At 49.4% G+C, this 20489-nt stretch overlaps 1 protein-coding gene across 3 annotated transcripts in view; it reads left to right on the plus strand.

Annotated features, from left to right (window-relative positions):
* TET3 (tet methylcytosine dioxygenase 3) overlaps positions 1–20489 on the plus strand; it is a 98320-nt gene that overhangs the window by 12112 nt on the left and 65719 nt on the right. Inside the window, exons 1-2 of one of the 3 annotated variants that reach the window (XM_032352490.1) lie at positions 510–2416; positions 2730–2786. The exons of 1 other annotated variant lie outside the window; for it this stretch is intronic. In XM_032352490.1, coding sequence (XP_032208381.1) covers positions 2393–2416; positions 2730–2786 — 81 coding nt within the window. In that variant the 5' untranslated portion in view covers positions 510–2392. Of the gene's footprint in view, positions 1–509; positions 2417–2729; positions 2787–20489 lie in introns of those variants that run through there. One more of the 3 variants, XM_032352488.1, reaches the window with a different exon arrangement.

Genomic DNA, 20489 nt, shown 5'->3' on the forward strand with positions numbered 1-20489 from the left:
CGCCCAGGGAGGGAACAGGCAGAGGAAGCCCAGCACTAGGCAGGGGAGGGGAAAGGGGAGAGGAACCGAGTCAAGGAGCAGCTTCATGAAGTCTCTGAGGCATGAAAAACGTTACTATTCTCAGACCCATAGCTGGAAGGGAAGTGGTTAGGTTCAAATGACCCTGTCCCTTTTTGCATTTCCCTGGGGTTGGCAGAGAAGGGGGCAGTTAGAGAACTGGAACGAGAAAGGCCTAGATTGGAATTCTAGCTCCCTTCTCACCAGCTGTGTGTTGCTAGGCAAGTGACTTACCATCTCTCAGTCCACTTCCCCATTAGAGGCTGTGTGTGGAGTAAGTCAGATGCCCAGTCGGATGCTCCTATGGCGTCACTGGCTCGGGGCCTGGGACAGAGCAGGGGCTCGAGAACCTGTGGCAGCCACAACAGCTATTAATTGTCACTGTCCAGGCAGTGTTAGTCACTCTGATGGGGCAGCAGAAGGTGTGTGGGGCAGGGGTGGGGGACCAGGGGTGGTGGGGACCAGGATAAAGAGGGCACTTCTCTTGGCCAGGTCAAAGTAAGAGCTTTGGGGGTGCAGAAGCCATTTCCTATCTTGAGCCATGGTTCGGGACATTGCTCCTTGCCTCGCCTTGTTACCTACACTGGAGAGGAGCCAGCTGGGCTGCCCTTTGTCCCCAGGGGTGAGGCAGGTGTGGGCCCTGGTGCTTCTTGGAATCTCCTCACCAGAGCCCGAGACGGCTTGTCCCATTCTGAGTATCAGCGCAGGACACCCCGGAGGGGGCAGCAATCGGGCAGGTAGCAGAGCTCCTCTGAAACAGAGGCTCCCACGAGTCCTAACCAGTTCTACCAGCTGCCTCTCCCCTGGGGCTCTGCGTCTTCATCTGTGAGATGAGAAGTGGCCCACGGTGAGCTCCCCCCGAAATTCAGAGTGCTGGTGGCTCACTCTGCTCAGTCATGCGGTGGGCACCATGCTACCTTTCTCTGTAGAATCCTCCGGACTGCGCAGGGCTTCGCTGGTATTTGTAGTTCCATTCTACAGAGGAGCCAAGTGAGGCTGAGAGGTAAAGTCACACGCGGTGCTGTGGCTGGATAATGATGGAGCTGGGAACTGGACCAGACACGTGAGTGCCAGATTCTGTGGCTGGCCCTTTCCCGCAGAGGTGGAGATTTTGGGGTGTTCAGCTCCGGGGAGGGTTAGGGTACAGCAGGATGTGCCCGGGATGCCCAGGAAATGAAATGAAATGAAATCCCCATCCTGTTCTTTCTCCTCCTGCTGTTCTTTTAGTCTCCTGGGTGTTACAGTGTTCAAAAACTCAGAGTCTAGGAAGTGAAGGCCAGACCTCTTGGGGTCCTGATCACCTCCTCTCCTCAGCCTTTCCCAGGGCTGGGAACCCCTGAGGTCTGGGGGCTACCTAGGACCTGGAGGGCCACCCTCTGTGGCCTTTCTGAGAGAAGAGGAAAGAAACATCCTAGTGGTGGTGGCGCTGGAGGCTGTCTGGCTGGGGTGGGGTATGTTCAGGCATGAGGGATGAGTGATCCAGGGTAAGGTGTGGGTGTTTGTGTGTATGGGGAGGGCAGGGCTGACTTGGTGAGGCTTTGAGCCACAGGCAGTGTGGGCTTCAAGCAGTCTCTTTTCTGAGGTGGGCGCTAGAGGGAGGGAGGAGCAGGACTGTGTAATGGTTCAGAGTCTCGCTTTAGAGCCAGATGGGTCTGGCTCGGAGTCCCAGCTCTGCCCTGTTCTAGCTGTTGTCACCTTGGGTAAGTTCCTTTGCTTGTCTTGCCTTGTTTCCTCATCTGCAAAAATGCGGTAAAGGTTCACACTGCCAAGACTTTTTTCTGTTTCTTTTTTTTGGAAGATGAGGGGGGCTGTCACCCCTCCTGCTCTTATCCCAGCACCCGGCACCGGCACTGTCCTGGCTGCTGCTAGGATAAGGTAGTATGCTGGTGTCCTCGGGTTAGAGTGCTGCTGCGAGGGGGGGGCGGGGAATCCCACCAGTCCACCCCAGCTCCGCTGGGCGCGGTCTGTCCTCTCTGACCCCGGAGATGCAGAGGACATCCTGGGTATTACCTTCAGGGTCCCCTGCTTGGGAGGAAGCGAGATGCCCCGGGATCCCCTGCCTGCCGGGGAGCGGCGGCGGCCGACCTGGGCAGCAGCCAGCGCAGCTCCGCGGCACCCTTGGCTGCGCCCCCGCCTCCCGGCTGGGCAGGTCCAGCCCCCGGCGGCCCTGCCCCCGCCCGGCGGGCCACGGGGATTGGCTGGCGAGCGCGCCGCCCCCTCCACACCAGCCTCGCCGGCGGCGGGGAGGGGAGCCAAGCCGGCAGCTGGCCGCCGCCTCCTCTGCAGTGCCTCCCTCCGTGTGCTCCGGCGGGGATAATGGGAGGCCCGCCGGCCGATGCACCAGAGGAGGCCGGCCGAGGTAGAGCGGGCAGGGCGGGGAGAGACGAGGCCAGACAGGACGCGGGAGGAGGGGCAGTGCCCTCCTGGATCTCGGGAGGGTGGAAAAAGGAGAAATGAAAACAAAAACACAGGAAGGCGAAGGAGCCCATCCACCAAGAGTCTGGGCGGCAGCTGGAGGCAGGAAGATGGTCCCTGCTCTCCGTTCTTTCCGAGGCCCCCTCCCTCCCATTCTCGTCCTTGCTCTGCAGCGGTGCTGGGGGTGTGCAGCAGAAGGACTTCGCTGCTTTCCTGGTGTCTGCCGGGCTCATCAGTCTCTCTGGCTTCTTTTGCAGGTGGAAATAAAGGCTGGTGAAGGAGCCGGGCCGTGGGGACAAGGGGCTGCTGTCAAGGTACCTTGTGCGCGCGCGCATGTGTGTGTGTGTGTGTGCGCGTGTGTGGTGGGGGTGAAGTGTTTGACTGGATTGGATAAAAATAAAGGGTCTCCTCTGGTGATCCCTTAATCTCCCACTGTGTGTGTAGCAGCAGCCGAGGGGGAGGGGTGGCGGGGGTGTGGGCGACCAATGAATTCTCAGGCCTGTGTGGGTTTTGTTTGGATTCTTTTTGCTTTCTCAGCTGGATGGTTTGGGTTCAGTTGGGATTGGGTTTGTTGAACTGTGTGTGTGTGTGTGTGTGTGTGTGTGTGTGTTTAAGACATGCAACCCACTCCCCACTCTTGCCTCTGGAAATCTCTAGAGAATGTCCCTGGTGCTGTTGGTTTGCGTCCAACCTGCAGAAATCCCGGGGCGCCAGGGTGGGGGGGAAGTGTAAGGGGGGAGGGGGGGTTGTGCTCCTGAGTCTGAAGCTGATAGGGTGTCATTAGTCATGCTGCTGTCACCATGGAGATGGCTGGAGAGGAGAGGAGGTGGTGGGGGTGAGGATATTTTGGGTAGGGTGGGGGCTGATGCAACATCATGACTGGGAATCCGGCGGGCGGCTGTTGTTACTCTGTGCGGCTGGGTGTCTGGGGGACTGGGAAGGGAATGTTACCAGGTGCGTGGGCAGCAGAGAAGGGGGCACTGTGATCGTCTGAGGGCTGAGACTGGGGTGTTTGGGGCAGGGCAGGGCAGAATCTGTCGGGGTATCGGCCATTGCTGGGGAATACAGATGTTCCTCTCGCGTCGGCAAGGACCGGGATCGGTAGGTTTCCTTGAGCTTTGCCCCTCTTTTCAGGGCTGGGGACCCACCGAGTGTTTGGGATTACTCAGCAGTATCCTCTGCTGGCCCCGGGTGGAGAAAACAGAGTGGGAGGCAGCTTCGTGTGCCCGCCTCTCTAAGTTGCTGGACAGAGGGGCTGGGGAAGGAGTGTGAGGACTGTCGGGCAGGGGCAGAATGCGGGGAGGAAGCCCGCCGCTGCGCCTGCCTCAGCCCTTCTTTCCTCTTTGGCCCACGGAGCCTGTGGGAATCAGGTTGCTTGGGTAGCAGGTGGGCAAGCTGCTTGAGTCCCCAGACGCTCTTAGACTTTGGTCCCTGGAAATCCTCCTCCTGCTTCCTGGGAAAGCTGTGGGAAGCTCTGTGGAGGTGCTGGAAGTGGCACCCTGCCGCCTCACTGCCTGGGTGGGGACGCCGCTAGGGAGGGGCTCTGCTTCCCCACGTGGGATGGGGGCTCCAGGGCGAGGCGGCTGCTGGGTGGATTGGGAGCCAGGGTGGTTCCCTGGCCTCCTCCCAAGGAACTTGAGGCAAGGAAGTGATTGGGGGGGAGGGCATGGATTTTGCTCCTGAAGCCGTATTCTGGGGGAAGAAAAAGAACGAGGGGGGGGGGCTTAGCTCCTGTGGGGAGCTGGGCATGCCTCCGTGGGGCTGGGAGCGGTGGGTGGCCCCCAAGGCAAGCAGGGGGTGGTTGATACTGGCCGTGCTGTGGGTGGAGAGGAGAGATCTGTGAGCTCACTCGTTCACTTCTCCAGAGCAGAACCCCCGGTTCCACCTCCACTTCCTTCCCTGGCCTCCCACTGCTGACTGGGGGAGCTGTAATCACTGTGCGTGCTGTTGAGGGCTGTGGGCGCTGAGATCATGTGGTGCACCTGTTCTGCCCCCCACCCTGGGGAAAGCAGGACAAGGAGATGAGGACAGATGGGCTCAGGGAGGAGGCAGCTCCCTCCCTCCTCTGTGTCTCCGGCCTTGTCAGCCAGAGCTTCCCTCTGTGCTGGAGGAAGGACTGCTGGCAGGTTTGTTTACTCCCCAATGCACCCCCCTCCTGCCTAGCCATGGTTTCTCTTCTGTTCTTTCCAAGTATGTTCTCCATTTCTCCCTGTCTGCATTCTGCTGGCCCCGCAGTGCTGCTGGAAGCTCTCAGCTTCATACCTCAACCTTTGGTAGTGTGGGCATGTGGCAGAGGCTCCTTGAAAAAGCAGAGGAAGCCTTCCAAACACATCTTCCTCCTTCCCCCTTCTCCGCGTAGAGCCCGAGCTGGCTGTGTTTTTGACGTTCTGAGACTGTGTCTGTGCTTGTTTTTATTGTTGAGTTGTCTGTCTGAGAATCTTAGCCTCCTCTTGGCCCGGCTTGGGCATTGCCAACAAGCACCAGGATACAACCCCCCCACCCCCCACGCCTGTTCCTGGTGCTACCTTTCCCTCACATGGAGTTCCTTTAGGTGGCCAGTCAGGTGCTGTGTCCCACATACCCGATCAGGCAGTGTGACCAGATCCTCTTCCCTCAGCAGGTCTTGATGTAGGAAGATGTGTTTGGTGCGTGAGCTCATTCTGAGATCAGGCCAAGACTGGGACACGGGACAAGGGGGCGTCACTTGTCATAGTGTGTGTTCCCACAGGATGGGTGCAAGATGGATAAAGCTCATGGGTGAGTGATGTGCAGCAAGCAGGAGGGATCGGCTCGCTGCCGTGTGCGGAGTCTAGCCAGAGTTTCAGGCATATCCATGAGGTAGGGTTTGCGTAATGCCTAGCAGGGGCGCAGAGCTGAGCTTGCCAAACGCAGTTTGTCGTTGTACTGGCTGGTGTGTTATGTGTCTACCCATGATATCCCGAGGAACATGCCATAGCACACACTGTTGCCACCGCCTCCTTCTTGGCAGCCTGGACAGGAGTGAGTGCCCAGTGCCGAGAGCTCCAGGCCACCCCTGCTTTCGGGCTCCCACGCTGCTCCCACGCTCAGCCCCATGGGAATCCTTGACTGGCTGAGGATGTCTGGAAACTATTTTGGGACCGTGCCCGGGATCTCTGCCTCCTGTCTCTCCTCTGGACCACTGCAGAAATGCCCCCTTTGTCAAGGATCTGTGGTCCACACACCATGGGTGACTCCTAGTTCTTTCTTGCCTGCTCTTCCTACTCTCCAGCCCCTTTGTGGGGTCTGGCAGAAACTTTTTCTCTGAGGTGAGTTTTCAGGCAGCAGTGAACTTGGGGAGATAGCGGCTCAGGTGAGCGGGTCAGGCTAGAGCAGGAAGGGAACCAAACACAGAGTTGCCTTTGGGAATGCCCCCATGCCTGATAAGGATTGCATTTAGAGTCCCAGAGCTCAGCCCCACCTCCTTAGAGACCCCAGCCACATTTGAACCATTGAGAGGACACTGCAGGATAGATTCCTTAGCGGCAGGGAGAGCCTTCCTGCCTGCCACAGTGAGGGGCCCCAGGAGCTGCCCACAGGGATCGTGGTGAGGTCTCCGGTGTCCCACTTGCTGGGTTTGCTGAAGGGGTTCTGGGCTCTGGGCTCCCTCCAGATGCTAGAAATGGGCTTTGTGGTCCTGCCAAGTCCCTTCCCATACCCTTGAGGCTGTAGCAAGGGGTTTAGCTCCTTGGGAGTGGGGGCAGGGAGCATGGGGAGAGGCTTTGGTTTGGCTCAGCTTCCAAGTCTCCCAGCTCTCTTTCCCACCCTGACCTCTTGGGCTTTTGGCCTCATTTCCTCTCACACTCGTGCATCTGGCAGTCAGCTGAGGACTCCCCCTTGTTCCCAGCATGTGTGCAGCTTCTGAGAAGGAGGTGGCTTCCTTAGGGGTTAGTTTAGGAAATAGGGGACAGGAATGTCTCAGACGGTGAAAATCTGTTGAGTATTGCGCTATCTGGGACTGGGATCCTACTCGTTTTATCTCCCTTTCTGCCCCCTCCCCTTTATCTTTCAACATTTATGAGCATTTAGTGTTCCAGGTACAGTAGCAGATCCTGAAAAATAAGTCATTATTTGCTCTTCACAGTACCACTGGACCCAAGAGACATTGACAGTATTACCAAAAATCCTAACTCAGAGTGAGAAAACCAGCACTGGCAAGTTTTGTTTTTTATGCAGTGAAGGCGTTTGATCTTTCGGTTTAGGGCTGTGAACTTGCACGTGCCCCCCCCCCCCCCCCCCCCCCCGCCATCAAACCCTTGGCCCCCAGCTGTGCCTAGCTCCTAGCTCTTTATGTTTGCTTTCATCACTGGCTCAGTGGACCGCCAGGGACTTTGCAGGAAGAATCCATATGCCAGCCTTGTTTTGAGTAAGTCAGTGTTTCTGGAAGCTGGTGCTTGCAGATTAGGGTAATGGGGTCAGGAATGAAAGAGGTGGGAAGACAGCTTAGTTTCGAAAGGAAAGCACTGGTCATAGATGTGCTGTGTCTGAGATTCAGGTAAAGCGGGACAGAAATACTGTGTCTGGGCGTTCCACCTTGAATCCCGAATTGCCTTCCACTCAGTGGGAGTGTGTGGGTCCTGCAGCCCTTCCCGCCAGGGGGGTTCCCATGGAGACCACCAGCTGAAAGGAGGAAGCTGGGAAGGGCAATTGTCTGTTCTCCTCTCTGTTCCCCGCTCTTCTCCTATGTGGTAGGCGTGGGGACGCTTCCTGTTCCTGGACTTCAGTCATCTTTGTGAAATGAAGGGGTTACCCAAAGTTAGTTTTTCTCCAACTAAAGGTGGCAAAGTGACAGTTTTTTTCTTCATTACCAAGATGTTGCAGATGGAAACATAGCCCAGCTTTGTTTGTGCCAAGGAGTTTGCGCATTGTGGTGGACATGGCTCCCCTTGGGAGTTCAGCACCATCCAGACCGGTCCGGGAGCTCCTCTGGGTGAGGTGTGTCTGCGAGCACGCTCTGGCTTGTCGCGGCAGGTGCACATAGCTGCGATGGTTTTACAAGTCGTGGGGGACTGGTGAGCCACAGCTTGCGGGCCAGGTCTTGGACTGCATTACTTTTGAACTTTGCTTCTGGGAGAGCAGAGGGTTCTCTGTTTTGACCCCCCCCTCCCCTGCCCTTTTCTGGACAGGACCTCTTCTCTCTTCTGTATTGTCCTTCTGGAGGACACGTGGAAAAGTAGAGATCTTACTATCACAGAGATTCTTTACAAGTACCTCCAAAGATTTACCCGCCTCTTGGCTTCTGTCGATAAGGATGCCTCCTGTTTGCCCTTACTTCTCTGCAAGTCTCAGATTCTGACGGAGAGGGGGAGAACCTGAAGGGGCAGGAGAGTGTGTGTGTGTGTGTGTGTGTGTGTGTTTACTGTGTGCTTTAGAAGACGGGAACAGTTACGGAGAGGCCAGGTCTCATATAGATGCCGGAGTGGACCTGGACCCTGTAGGACACTAAAGCCCCATGGCGTCATTCAGGGCACCTTGACTTTCAAGCTTTTCCGCTTTGGCGGCTCTCGTTCCTTTAGAGGTATAGCTCTTTTCGTCTTGGGGCTGATCACAAACTCTGCGCTGGTTTCTGTAAGGTCAGACGTCCTAATAGTTTTGATTGCTAAAGTTTGGACATTTTTTTCCTCCTTTATCCCACTTTCCCCTCTACACACTCTGCAAAGCTCGTTGTTTTTTTCTGCTGAGGATCTTTGGTGTTTTCATTTAGGATGCTAAAGACTAGGCAAAAAAAAAAAGAAAAATAGCCATTTTCTACTACCCCAGCTCCCTTATCCTAGAGGAGAGTGGGGTAGGGACTAAGGCACAGATGACATTGTCTTGCCACAGAAATATTCCTTAAGAGGCAGACATCCCAAGGACAGTAAGATTAGGGTCTGAGCAAATCCTGGTTACTTCTGTGGCCTGGAACTCTTGTGCCCTTGGTGCTTAAGTAATTGGATTTCTCAACCCCGCCTCCAAGCATTTTTCACATGTAATCCTAACCTCATGGGCTTTGCAAGGGAAACAAAGACATTGAAAGGGTTTGCAACTTGTCCCTGACAGTGAGCTCCTAAACTCCCTGCCCTATTGACTGAGTTTTCCTGCTCTGACCCTTCTGCAGCACGCACCCACGTCCCCTCCCCCTCACCCCCCCCCCCCCGCCCCCCAGTCTGCTCTCTTAGCCTGTGGGCCTTGGTTCCCAGCCCTGCTACACAGATGGAGTTTACTGAAGGAGCGATTTCTGCCCGTCTGTCGTCCTATACCTTAGGAAGTTTCCATCCCTGATTCCCGCTGGCTCCTCTGCATAAGTGAAGGAACTAGGGAGACCAGTAACTCCAGCAGAGGCAGAAACAGACCCTGCAAGGGGTCTGCATCCCCAGACAGATTCTCTCTCCACCACCTTCTCCCTTGAGAGTGGGCCAAGGCCCAAGCCGCCTGAGCCAAGTCATTTCTCTACTGACTTGAACAAGTTCACGCTGGGTGCAGGGAGTACCGTCTGACCCCAGGCTCTGCTGGACCCAGGGTGGAGGGCTGCCTTCCCAAGTGGGACCATTGTTGCCCTCCACCCTGAGCTGTGCAGAGGGCACACAGAAATGGATTTGCAGTGGGTTGGGGCAGGCTGTGCCCCAGAGATGCCCATTCTGTTTTTCCTGGTGCAACATCTCCTTGTCTCTTCTCCTGCTGTGTTCTCCATCCTAGAACACTGTTCATGGCTTCAGTCCATCCCCACTCTCACCCATTGTGCTTTGAGCCCAGCCCTAAGTTCTGGGCTGAGCAGAGGGGGCCTTTGAGGGGACTGCTTTGTGGGCTATGAGCCAGGGACAACTCCTGTCAGTTATCTAGGTGCTTATAAGATGCTGTGGGGCTGCTGGGCCATGACAGCTACTGTTTGGGTCAGACCTGTGGCTTCCTCTCTCACACATTTAGTCAGAGTGGTTGCAAGATGAGGGTGGTATGGGGGTCCCAGAGATGAGTTTTGGAGACTCTGGGCAGGTGGTCTGTGTGACATCCCTTCTACACTGGCCCTGCCCCTTGTCCCTGAGCCAGGTCCTGTGTGATGGTTGAGCTATACACTGACCTCTGCCCTGTGGCCTTTCTTCTCGCTGTTATTTTTCCTCGGTATCCTGTTTTCCAGCTGTGGGTTCCCGGTGGTGTCATTTGGACCCTGGGTAGTAGTTAGGGCTTAGCTCTGGGGTTGTGTGGTTGGAGTGGTACATGTCTTGGGGCTGGACTGGCAAGTGGTCCAGAGCATTCAGAACACCTGGCTGGAAGCCAGAGCCCAGGGCTCTGTGTCCAGCCCTTGGGAAGCTCCCCCCAACCCAGCCTTCCAGAGGATGCCTCCTTTATGCGGGGGCATGGTATCCCCCTGTCTCTGCCTGAGGTCTGGGAGTCGTGAGACGTGGAGGAGGGCCTGGGAGGGTGCCAGGGCACTTGGGCCCTAAATGCTAGCTCCCACCCCCACAGCCTCTGCCTGGACGAGCAGGGAGCATGCTTAAGCTTGCTCAGGAGAGCGCCTGGGGGCTAGTCCCTCCGGTTCAGCTAGTTCAGTTCAGGTAGTTCAGTGGTTCTCGGTGCCACTGCATCCTGGAATCATCTGGGGAGCTTGTAAAAAAGAAAATATCAGTGCCGGGGCCCCAGGCCCTGAGAAGCTGATGTAATTAGTCTGGAGTAGAGCCTGGGTGCCAGCATTTCTCAGGACTCCTCAGGGGTTTCAGACGTGTGCTCAGGGGCGGAGAGCCACTGGCCTTCATCTGGTTTGGCTTTCCTGTGTCTCCCTGACTGCCCCAGAATTTTTTTCTTGTCCATTGATAATTTTAGTAGTAATCAATAAAGAGTCTGGAAAAATGAAGACAGCAAGACATGTCAGGCAAAATACTGGATTGAATGTTCTGTTCCATGAAACTTGCCCATGAGTTCATATTTATCAAAACCAGAATTTAAGAGGGAAGCCCTGTGGCAGAGGACAGAAACTGAGTTCTTCTCTGATTAAAGAAAAAAAAACACTATTGAGGTACAGCATACACACAAAAGGGTACATACTGTGTGCAGCTGGGTGAGTTTTCACAGAGCAAACACACCTGCATAACAAGCCCCTGGCTCAAGAAATGAGTGCTCTCACCCCATTCCCATCATCCAGGCTTTCTGTGTCATTTGCACAAAGTCGGGTCAGGCGCCGTGGTTGTACGGCACTGTGTACTGGCTGCGGGCCCGGAGGGCTTCATCTCGTCCTCTGCCGGGAGCTGGGCTTCGCTCTGCGCCGTGCGTTGTGGGTGTGCCTGAAACTGGTGGGTTTCACCACGACAGGCGCCCCAGCGGCCCGCAAGCCCCTCCCCTCAGTAACCAGCCCCCCCCCCCAACCTGCCGTTCCTCCGTCACCTTCTCTGGGAGCCTTGCCCAGGGCTCTATCTTGGCTGAATCCAGAACTGTTACCTTTTTTTTTTTTTTTTTTGCTTTTCAGTCTCTTTTTATATTTTACAGATAATACATGTTTGTTGGAAAAAATGAGAAAATAAAAATAGAGGGGAGGAATTTGCCCATAATTTCACAACCCGATTAGCCACTGTTCACTAGAATTCCCCAGGCTTGACTCTGTGCACTTGAATAACATGGATTTGAACTGTGTGGGTCCACTGACACGTGGACTTTTTGGGGTTTTTTTTTCAGTAAATATACTATGGTACTGTCCATACATCATACTTTTCCTTATGTTTTTTTTAAAAGATTTTATTTATTTATTTGACAGAAATCACAAGTAGGCAGAGAGGCAGGCAGAGAGAGAGGAAGGGATGCAGGCTCCCCACCAAGCAGAGAGCCCGATGCGGGGCTCCATCCCAGGACCCTGGGATCATGACCTGAGCCGAAGGCAGAGGCTTTAACCCACTGAGCCACCCAGGTGCCCCTCCTTATGATTTTCTTAACATTTCCTCAGCGTTCTTGTAAGAATACAATAGATCATACATAAAACGTCAAATATATGGTCTTCAGCTGTTTATGTTATGGTAGGGCTTCCTGCCATCAGTAGGCTCTCTGCAGTTCACTTTTTGGGGAGTCAGAAGCTATATGCAGATTTTCAGCTGCATGGGGGTCAATGCCCCTAACTTCAAGTTGTTCCAGAGTGAACTCCTCATTTTCTGTTGTTTATAAAAATGGAGTCATGCTTTGTTACAGCCTGCTTTATCCTGCATATTACTAGCTGTAGTGTTGCTTACTGATCACTCCCCATGTGTGTGGTGTGTGGAGCCAAGTTTTCATGGTTCTTGTGACAACTTGGAGGCAGGTGGTAGTAGCCCCACCTTTCGGATAAGAAAACAGATTCAGGGGCACCTGGGCGGCTCAGTGGGTTAAAGCCTCTGCCTTCGGCTCAGGTCATGATCTCGGGGTCCTGGGATCGAGCCCCGCATCGGGCTCTCTTACCGGCGGGGAGCCTGCTTCCTCCTCTCTCTCAGCCTGCCTCTCTGCCTTCTTGTGATCCTCTCTGTCAAATAAATAAATAAAATTTTTTAAAACAAAAACAAAAACAGATTCAGGCCAGTAGTGTGAGCAAGGGCTGCTGTTTCTCCAGGAGGTGGAGCTGACTTCAGAGCCAATCCCCTTGTCTGTAGACTACCACCTCTCTCCTAGGACTATCCTTCCATGTTAAATTCATTTGACAAATATTTAGTGAGCAGAGGCCATTGTTCTTCTTAGTGATTCCCTCCCCCCCCCCCCTTCACTCTAATATGAATGTCGCTAGTGTTTTACCCAAAGCATGGTATTGCTGATTGTTTGAGGTCTTTATGTCATGTTAGGGAATTTGCCTCTTGCTCCATTTTATTAAGGAGTTTTTCCCTATTAACAGTGGATGCCTCATTTTGTCACATCTGTTTAACATGGTTTGAAGGTGAAATATTTCTCCTCTGTTAATAGGATGAATTGTGTTAATGCATTTCTTTTTATTCTTTTTTTAGAATTAACATTTAAAAGTAAAAGAATACCTCATATCAAAGAAAGATGAACTGTTTTAGCAGAAATCATGCAGAAAGTAGTAAACATGAAACTACTGAAACCACTATGATGTCTTGTGTTGTTAATTTTTAAAAATAAATATGCTTTTTAAAAAAATTTTATAATTCTTTTACTTTTTTAGTTTTTATTAACATATAATGTATTATTAGCCCCAAGGGTATAGGTCTGTGAATCGTCAGGCTTACATACTTCCCAGCACTCACCATAGCACATAGCCTCCTCCGTTAATGCATCTCTTAGTGTTGCACTATCTTTATATTCCTTGATATTCCATATTTGGTATTGGGGTATTTTTTTTTTTTTAGCATGCTGTTTGATTTATCAGCATGGGAGTTTTGCATTTATTTTTGTGAAGGAGATTGACCTATAATTTCTGTGGCTATTGTTACAAAACATTTACTTTGTGTTTTCTCTGAAAGTGATCTCTTTTCAAATTTAATAGAATCATGGGTATATAGTTATTGCCCTTCAGTTCCCTCAGTAGCTGTGATTTCTTTTCACTTTGTTAATTTCCAACATCGTACATTAATTTCTTTTTTTATGTAACTTAAAAGCACATGGATTTGTCAGTTGTGCTTTCTGTTTTGTTTCCTTCCTTTCTTTCTCTCCTTCTTTCTTTCAGTAGGCTCCATGCCCATCGTGGGGCTTGAACTCATAACCCTGAGATCAAAAGTCACATGCTCTATACTGACTGAGCCAGGCAGGCACCCCAGCTTTCTGTCTTCTAAACCATGAATTTCTGCTTCAGTCTTTATTGTCTTCTTTTCCTCAGGTTTATTTGGTATGTGCTTTTTCTAGATTCTCCGTTGGATCTGTAATATGCTCTATTTTTTTTTTCTACTTTTTTTTTTTTTGTCACAGACACATTTAAAAATATGACTTTTTCTTTAAGTTCTACTGTGGCCTCTTGCAGGTTTTGCTATTTCATGTCTGCTAGTGCTCTTGGGGAGATGCTGATGGCATAGCCAATGTGAGAAGACCAAGTCCTGATGCATCCTGGCTCACTTTGCTCCCAAAAAGGGAGAATCACTGGCTGTGGATCAATGGCAAGGCCAGAGAATGAGCTTGATTACTTTTAGGGGCTTTGTCTCCAAACCGCCGGGCAGGGACCTAGTAACAGCTTAGCAGCTTAGCAGCCAGACCTGTGGGAGAAAAGAATTTTTTTTAACCTATAAAAAATCAGTTTGAAACTGATTGAAACTGAAAATTGCTCTTTCTCTCCATCCTGGTGTAATCTCTATTGTCAATTTATACATATCTTGCAGACTTTAAAATGAGTAGGTGAACTCACTACTTTTCCTGCAGTAATGTGTTTGTACCATCCTTTATATTTTGGTGTTCTTTTATTTGCTCGTTAATACGTTGAGGGTATCTTTGCATGTCAGCGCATCTATCTTAGCCTTATAAAGGCTGTAGAGTCTTGCATTTTATTTTATTTTTTTTGTCTTGCATTTTATAGAGTTATTGTAATTAAACTGATTCCCATCGATGGACTTGTACAGTTCCAGTTTTTTGTAATTACAAATGTGGTAATTGACACATATATACATACATTTTTTGGCTATTTGTTCAAGATTTATTTTTGTGTATGATTAGATAGGGATTGAATTTTTCCCGAATAGAAAGCCAGTCTGTTTATTGATTATTTATAGTTTCCCAAATGGTTTATAATTCTACCTTAAGCATTTTATAAATACATATTCGTGGGCATTCTAGAGCCTCTCTTCAGTTCCATTGAGTTATTTGTCTGATTCTATGTCGGTATTTTATTTTATTTTTTAATATTTTATTTATTTGAGAGAGAGCGTGTGCTTGAGCACGAGCTGTGGGGAGGGAGAGAGAAGCAGGCTCCTGATGAGCAGGGAGCCTTACATGGGGCTTGATCCCAGGACTCTGGGATCATGACCTGAGCTGAAGGCAGATGCTTAACTGAGAGAGCCACCCAGGCGCCTCAGTATTTTATTGTTTTAATTACAGCAGTTTTTATATAACAGTTGAGTTTAAAAAAAAAAAAAAAAAAAAAAACAAACCCAGAACTCATTTTTTCCACTTTTTTTTTTTTTTGGCTTTTCTTCTGTATTTCCTTTTCTAAATAAGCTTATAAACAACTTGTCAGATTCTGTGAAAAATGTTGTGATTTCTCAATTGGAATTACATGGAACTTACAGATTATTTAGGGGAGAAAGGAATGCTTTACAATGAGTCTTCCTATCCAGGAAATGGAAAGTATATCGGTCTCTTCTAGTCTTCTTTGTATGTCCACCAGAGTTTTAAAGTTTTGGCTCTGACACATTTCTCAATAGATTCAGATCTAAGATGTTGTAGGTCATTACTGCAGTGAGTGGGATCTTTTTCTGTTACACTTCTTTAAAAGTTTTATTTATTTAAGTAATCTCGACACCCAGCATGGGGCTCGAACTCACAGCCCCCAAGATCAAGAGTCATGTGCTCCTCTGACTGAGCCAGCCAGGCACGCCTGTGTTAGACTTTTTAACCTGTTTCTGCAGGTATATTGGAAAAGTTCTGGGCTTTGTCCCTGCAGCTGTGCTGCCTGTCTCCAGTGCTCCCACTGCCTGGGCCCCAGCACCCACCCTTCCCTCATTGCCTCACAGGAAGTCTATACTTCCCTAGGAGTACTTTAGGGCCTGGGATGACTTCCTGTGGTGAGGTGCTCGCTCCTCTCCCTCAATTCCATTTCCCAGGAGTTGGCACAAGGCCTGGCATGCAGTAAGTCCTTTTAATAAATGCTGTAGAATCAAATTGATGGGAGAGACAATGAGCTTCACCTCCTCAAAGTGTGACAGCCTAGGCCAGTCTGAGGAGCAGAATCTAACGCAGGCTTGGCTGCGAGCCTGGAGGCTGTGAGCCAGATAATAGATGGGGCACCGGCCTGTTCCCCCAACGTAGAAAGAAGGTCCTAGGCTGTTTTCCCACAGACATGCATCAGGGAGGAGCCCTGTGAACCCACACCTTGTAATTACCTGGGGACTAACAGCCCACTTATCATTAACTCTCATTAGTACTAACTACTAGGAGGGGGAGCTGCCTTCTCAGTTCCCAGACACCTGAAGGAAGCCTAAAACACAAACTTACCTGCAGCTGCTCTGTGGGGATGAGGGTTCGTGGAAGCTGGAAGTAGAAATTGGCTCCACTTCTGTGTCCGGTCTCCTTTCTTGAGGCAGCATCTTTGTTGGTTGTCTGGCTCTTCAGAGTCCAAGACTCCCGCAAGCGTGTTCTAGATAGAGCCTGTCAACGCGCTAATCTTCCTCGTTGTGTTTGCCTTTTATTTTTATTTATTTATTTTCTAAGTAGGTTCCACGCCCAGCGTGGAGCCCAGCTGGGGGCTTGAACTCATGACCCTGAGATCAAGGCCTGAGCTGAGATCGAGAGTTGGTCCCTTACCCGATTGAGCCACCCAGGCACCCTGCACTTTAAACTTATAATTGGGGAATGGGAGGCACTAGTTCTCCATGGAGCTGCCCAGTGCCAGCCCCTCTGTCCTGCCCTGCCCCCGGCCCCTCGCCCCATAACTGCACGTTCCCGGTCTCTGCTGCCCCAAGAACTACATTGGAGATGGAGCTGTCTACCTGCCTAGGAAGGTTGCGTCTGCTGGGAGCCATGAACAAGGGACCCCCCTACTTCCCTGGGAACCATGGGAACCCCTGTTGCTGTTAAGCAGGGGCCAGATTCCTGTCTCTTGCCCCCCCTAAAAAGAAGGTGGGGAGAGGGGTCAACTTGGCTTGAAAAGAGAAAAGTGAAAAAGAAACACCAGTTAGATGTGGGCTGTGAGCTGCCTCCCTGTTGCCAGAAGGGTCGTCACATGTCGGGTTCCTTGTGTCACCAGGTTGCATCTGCAGAAGCAGTGAGCAGTTCTCATCTAGCTGGTGGTCTCTGTTCCTCCTCCCCTTTCATGTTCAGGTGGCATAGCAGACCGAGCCCTTTCTCTGGCTCCTCTGCTGGTTTTTTAAAGTTCTCCAGGAAACCTTGGAATCAAGGGGGTACCCACAAGATCGAGGAGGGAGGGGAAGCTCTGTTCCAGGGCTGAAGGAGGTCCCCGTGGGGGCCGCCAGCACCAGGCCAAGTCCTCAGGCCCCTCATGGCAGCTGCGCTGCATCTCTGCCGGCCGGGGAGGAGCTGTCTTCTCAGGGCGCCACGCAGAAACCATGGCAGATGGACCTCTGTGAACCCGAAGATCTGTTCCAAGTGCGTTCTCCAGGAGCAGAGTGCTTTCTGGCAGGGAGGCTAAGACACAGGGCTGTGCTGGACTTCAGCTCACCTGTTGGGAGAAAACCTTTTTCTACCCCTGCCTTCCACCCACCTGTTGCCCTCTTTCAGCAGCAGGAGCCCTGGTCAACCCTGCACAGAGTAGGGGGTGGGTGGAAAGAGACCGCTGTCCCCCTGCCAACCTCTAAGACCCTCAGTTCACCTAATTTCTAAACCAGGCAAGACTTCCCTTTTTCTATACTTACCCTCACTCCCATAGGGTTATCGGCCAGGCGGGCGGCTTCTCTAAAGATAGGGGACCATCTGGTTCCATATCACCTCCGTGGACACACAGGGTTGATCACTGAGGGTAGGACCTGGAGGTCCACATCTGCAGCTGGCTTCCTGTGGGTGATTCCTGTGCGCACTGGAGTGCTGCAGGCTGCAGAGTAGGGTAAAAGGGCTCTGTTTATCTGGGCTTGGTACTTGATGAAGACAGAAAGGACGTGTCTTTAAGACTGTGATTTGTGAAAAGGAAATGTGTGAGGACTTAAGAAAATCCAAGAGAGACTAAGTGTCAAAGCTGTTAAATTACAAATCAGGTCAAACTAAGAAATAGTTAAGAACTTCTTGGTTGTTGTCTGTTACAAAGATTGTAAATTTATCGCAGTAAAACTAGGAGGTTCACATAAGCACATAAAATAAAGCATCTGTAATTTCACTACTTAGAATTCCTGTTAATATTTGGGTCTTTCTAGAACAATTATATATATATATAATATGTAAATATATATATATTTTTTATTTTAAATGCCTATTGATTTTCCCCTGATTGTCAACAAAATAATACATATTTATTATAAAGTCTTTATTTTTTAATTGGTATAAAAATGGGCATAACATTTGATTCTCAGATCTCTTTTTGCTCTGTTTAGTTGGGTCTCTGGACTACTATGTGAATATATTTTTATTTCCTTTGCCTCTTTATGTGTGTGTTTCTTTATGAATTAGTAAGAGTTTCATTTATTAGTGGTATTCTCTCAGACCTTGATAAATATTACAAATTTCTTTTAATTTTTTAATGTTTTATTTTGCTACACTTTTTTGGTGCGTGGTTATAGGATCAAGTCTACCTCCAGCTGTACATAAGTTCATTTTTTTGGGTTGTGCTAGACAGAACAGGCGCTGCTTTTACAAATTTTAAAGGGAACTGAAGCAGACTGGGCAGATAGATATAGGATAGACCAGTGCTTCTCATATTTTAATATTCATCCACATCATCTGCGAACCTCTTTATGATGCATTTTCTGATTCATCAGGTCTGTCTGGGGTGGGGCCTGAGATTCTGCATTTCTCGCATGCTCACAGGTGATGCTGCTTCTGTTTATGGGACCAGACTTTAAATAGCAAGGGCCCAGAAGTTTCTAACCCTGGCTGATCACAGAAGTACTTGAACACTTTGGAACACAGAATTCTCTGAGCCTTACCCCAGAAATGTCAGGCTGTGGGACTGAGTCCCAGGTTGGCCACATGTGGCTAGGTGACTTGGAGACACTGCTTGAGCCCCTCTGAGCCCTTGGATTCCTTGTCTGTGAGAGAGTGTACTTACCTTATAGGGATCTGGGAGAATTAAATGAAAGAATAAAACAAATCATTTTTATGACCTAGAAAAATAATGTAATAACTTTTGGTCCTGGTGCCCTTTTTTGGGAGAGGGTTGTTCTCTGATATGTTTCTACTTGTCCGGTGATTGATAGTTTTAATATTTCTACCTCTTCCTAGAAAATCTTCCTTTCATTAATATTTTCAAAGTTTTTAGTAATGCACTTCATGCCTTATTCACTGATAATAGTTACATTCCTGTTCACATTTCTAATATTGTTTATGTTTTTCTTTTTCAAATGATTCAGCCTTGCCAGAAGTTTCTTTATTCCATTGGTCTTTTGGAGAGCCATCTCTTAGATTCCATTTATAAATACTACTACATTTTGTTTTCTAATCAACTATTTCTGTCTTTATGGATTCCTTTTTCCTACATTTTTATTTACTTTTTATTATTTTTTTTAAGTTTTATTTAAGTCTTCTCTACACCCCACATGGGGCTTGAACTCACGACCCCAATGTCAAGAGTTGCATGCTCCTCCGGCTGAGCCAGCCAGGGGCTCCTTTCCTACGTTTTTAAAGGATTCTATTTTCTATCTTCTTGGATGGAGCCTTAATTTATTTTTCTTCATGTTTCGTAAAAAGTATTTATAGAAGCAGCTTTAGAAGAAATAGAAGAACTTTTCCTCTGTGAATAGCTATTATTTTCATGGACATTAATCTTCAGATCTGTAAGTGTGACTTTTTTCCCCAGAAATAGCTCTTATTTTTATACTCAAATCAGTTTACATATTAATGATATTTAAAGTACATCCTTGCCATGACACAGACAAGTAGCACACATAAATTAGAAATAAATGTAGTTGTGATTTGGTTTCTTTTTTCTCCCTTGATCCTAGAGTTATTTAGGAGACTGACCAGGATTTCCAGATGTCGTGTTCCATGGTCAGAGATGGCTGAAGGCTGCCCTCCCAGGGCCATACTGCGTGTCCAGGCTGTGTTCTGTGTTGTGGGCTGCGTGTTCTGGTGGAGTTAGTGCATGCATGCTGGCTGAAGCTTCGGGTTACTTCTGGTTAGCCTCTGGGGTGTGCACCAGAGGAACCATCTGTGCCCCGTGCATGTGGAGGGAAGGGGTCTCTGGAGGAGAACTAGGTGGTCTGTTTTCCAAAGCTTTCTGCTTCTCCTGACAGCCTTCTGGGCACTTACTTGCTTTCTGCGCTGAGGTTCTTGTCAGGTATCTAGAGTGGTGTCTGGGGCTCACCATCCCTTGCTGTTCGGAAGCTGGAGTCTGGGTGGAGGGAGGACTTGAGTCAGAGACCCTGAGTTCCAGAGCCCTCCTGGTGCTATCAAGGAGCTGTCCTCTTCCTGTTTCCTAAAATGTGGAGAATGTTACCTTCTTACAGAGACTAGGAGAGTCTTATCAATCATCTAATAATAGGGGCGCCTGGGTGGCTCAGTGGGTTAAAGCCTCTGCCTTCGGCTTGGGTCATGATTCCAGGGTCCAGGGATCAAGCCCCGCATCAGGCTGTCTGCTTGGCAGGGAGGCTGCTTCCTCCTCTCTCTCTGCCTGCCTCGCTGCCTACTTGTGATCAGTCTGTCAAATAAATAAATAAAATCTTAAAAAAAAGAATTATCTAATAACGTAATTCTTTTAAAAAGTATTTTATTTTTGGCGTACTTTCAGAGTTTCAGAAAAGTTGCAAGACTAGTACAAGGAATTCTCTTCACTCAGATTTCCAAATGTTAACATTTTACTACATGCGCTTTGCTTTCTTTTTCTAATTTTTATATGAACCATTTGAAAGTAAGTAGCAGACATGATTCCTTTTACTTCTAACCACCTGAGTGTGGATTTTCTTTTTTTTTTATATTTTAAAGATTTTATCTTATAAGTAATAAGTAATTTTTTAATATTTTAAAGATTTTGTCTTATAAGTAATCTCTGTACCCAACCTGGGGCTCAAACTTACAAACCCGACATCAAGAGTTGCATGTTCCACCGACTGAGCCAGCCAGGCACCCTGAGTGTGGATTTTCTATAATCACATAAATTAATACAGTGCCACGATAAACCAGGAAATGAACATACATACAGTACTACTACAGATCTGATCTACAGACTTTATGAACACTAGCATTTTAACATTATTAACATAAATGAACCTATAGGCATTATTTAGATTTTGCCCATTGTCACAGTCTGTTTCATAAGG

Source organism: Mustela erminea, chromosome 7 (genome assembly GCF_009829155.1).
Source record: "Mustela erminea isolate mMusErm1 chromosome 7, mMusErm1.Pri, whole genome shotgun sequence".
Taxonomy (NCBI): domain Eukaryota; kingdom Metazoa; phylum Chordata; class Mammalia; order Carnivora; family Mustelidae; genus Mustela; species Mustela erminea.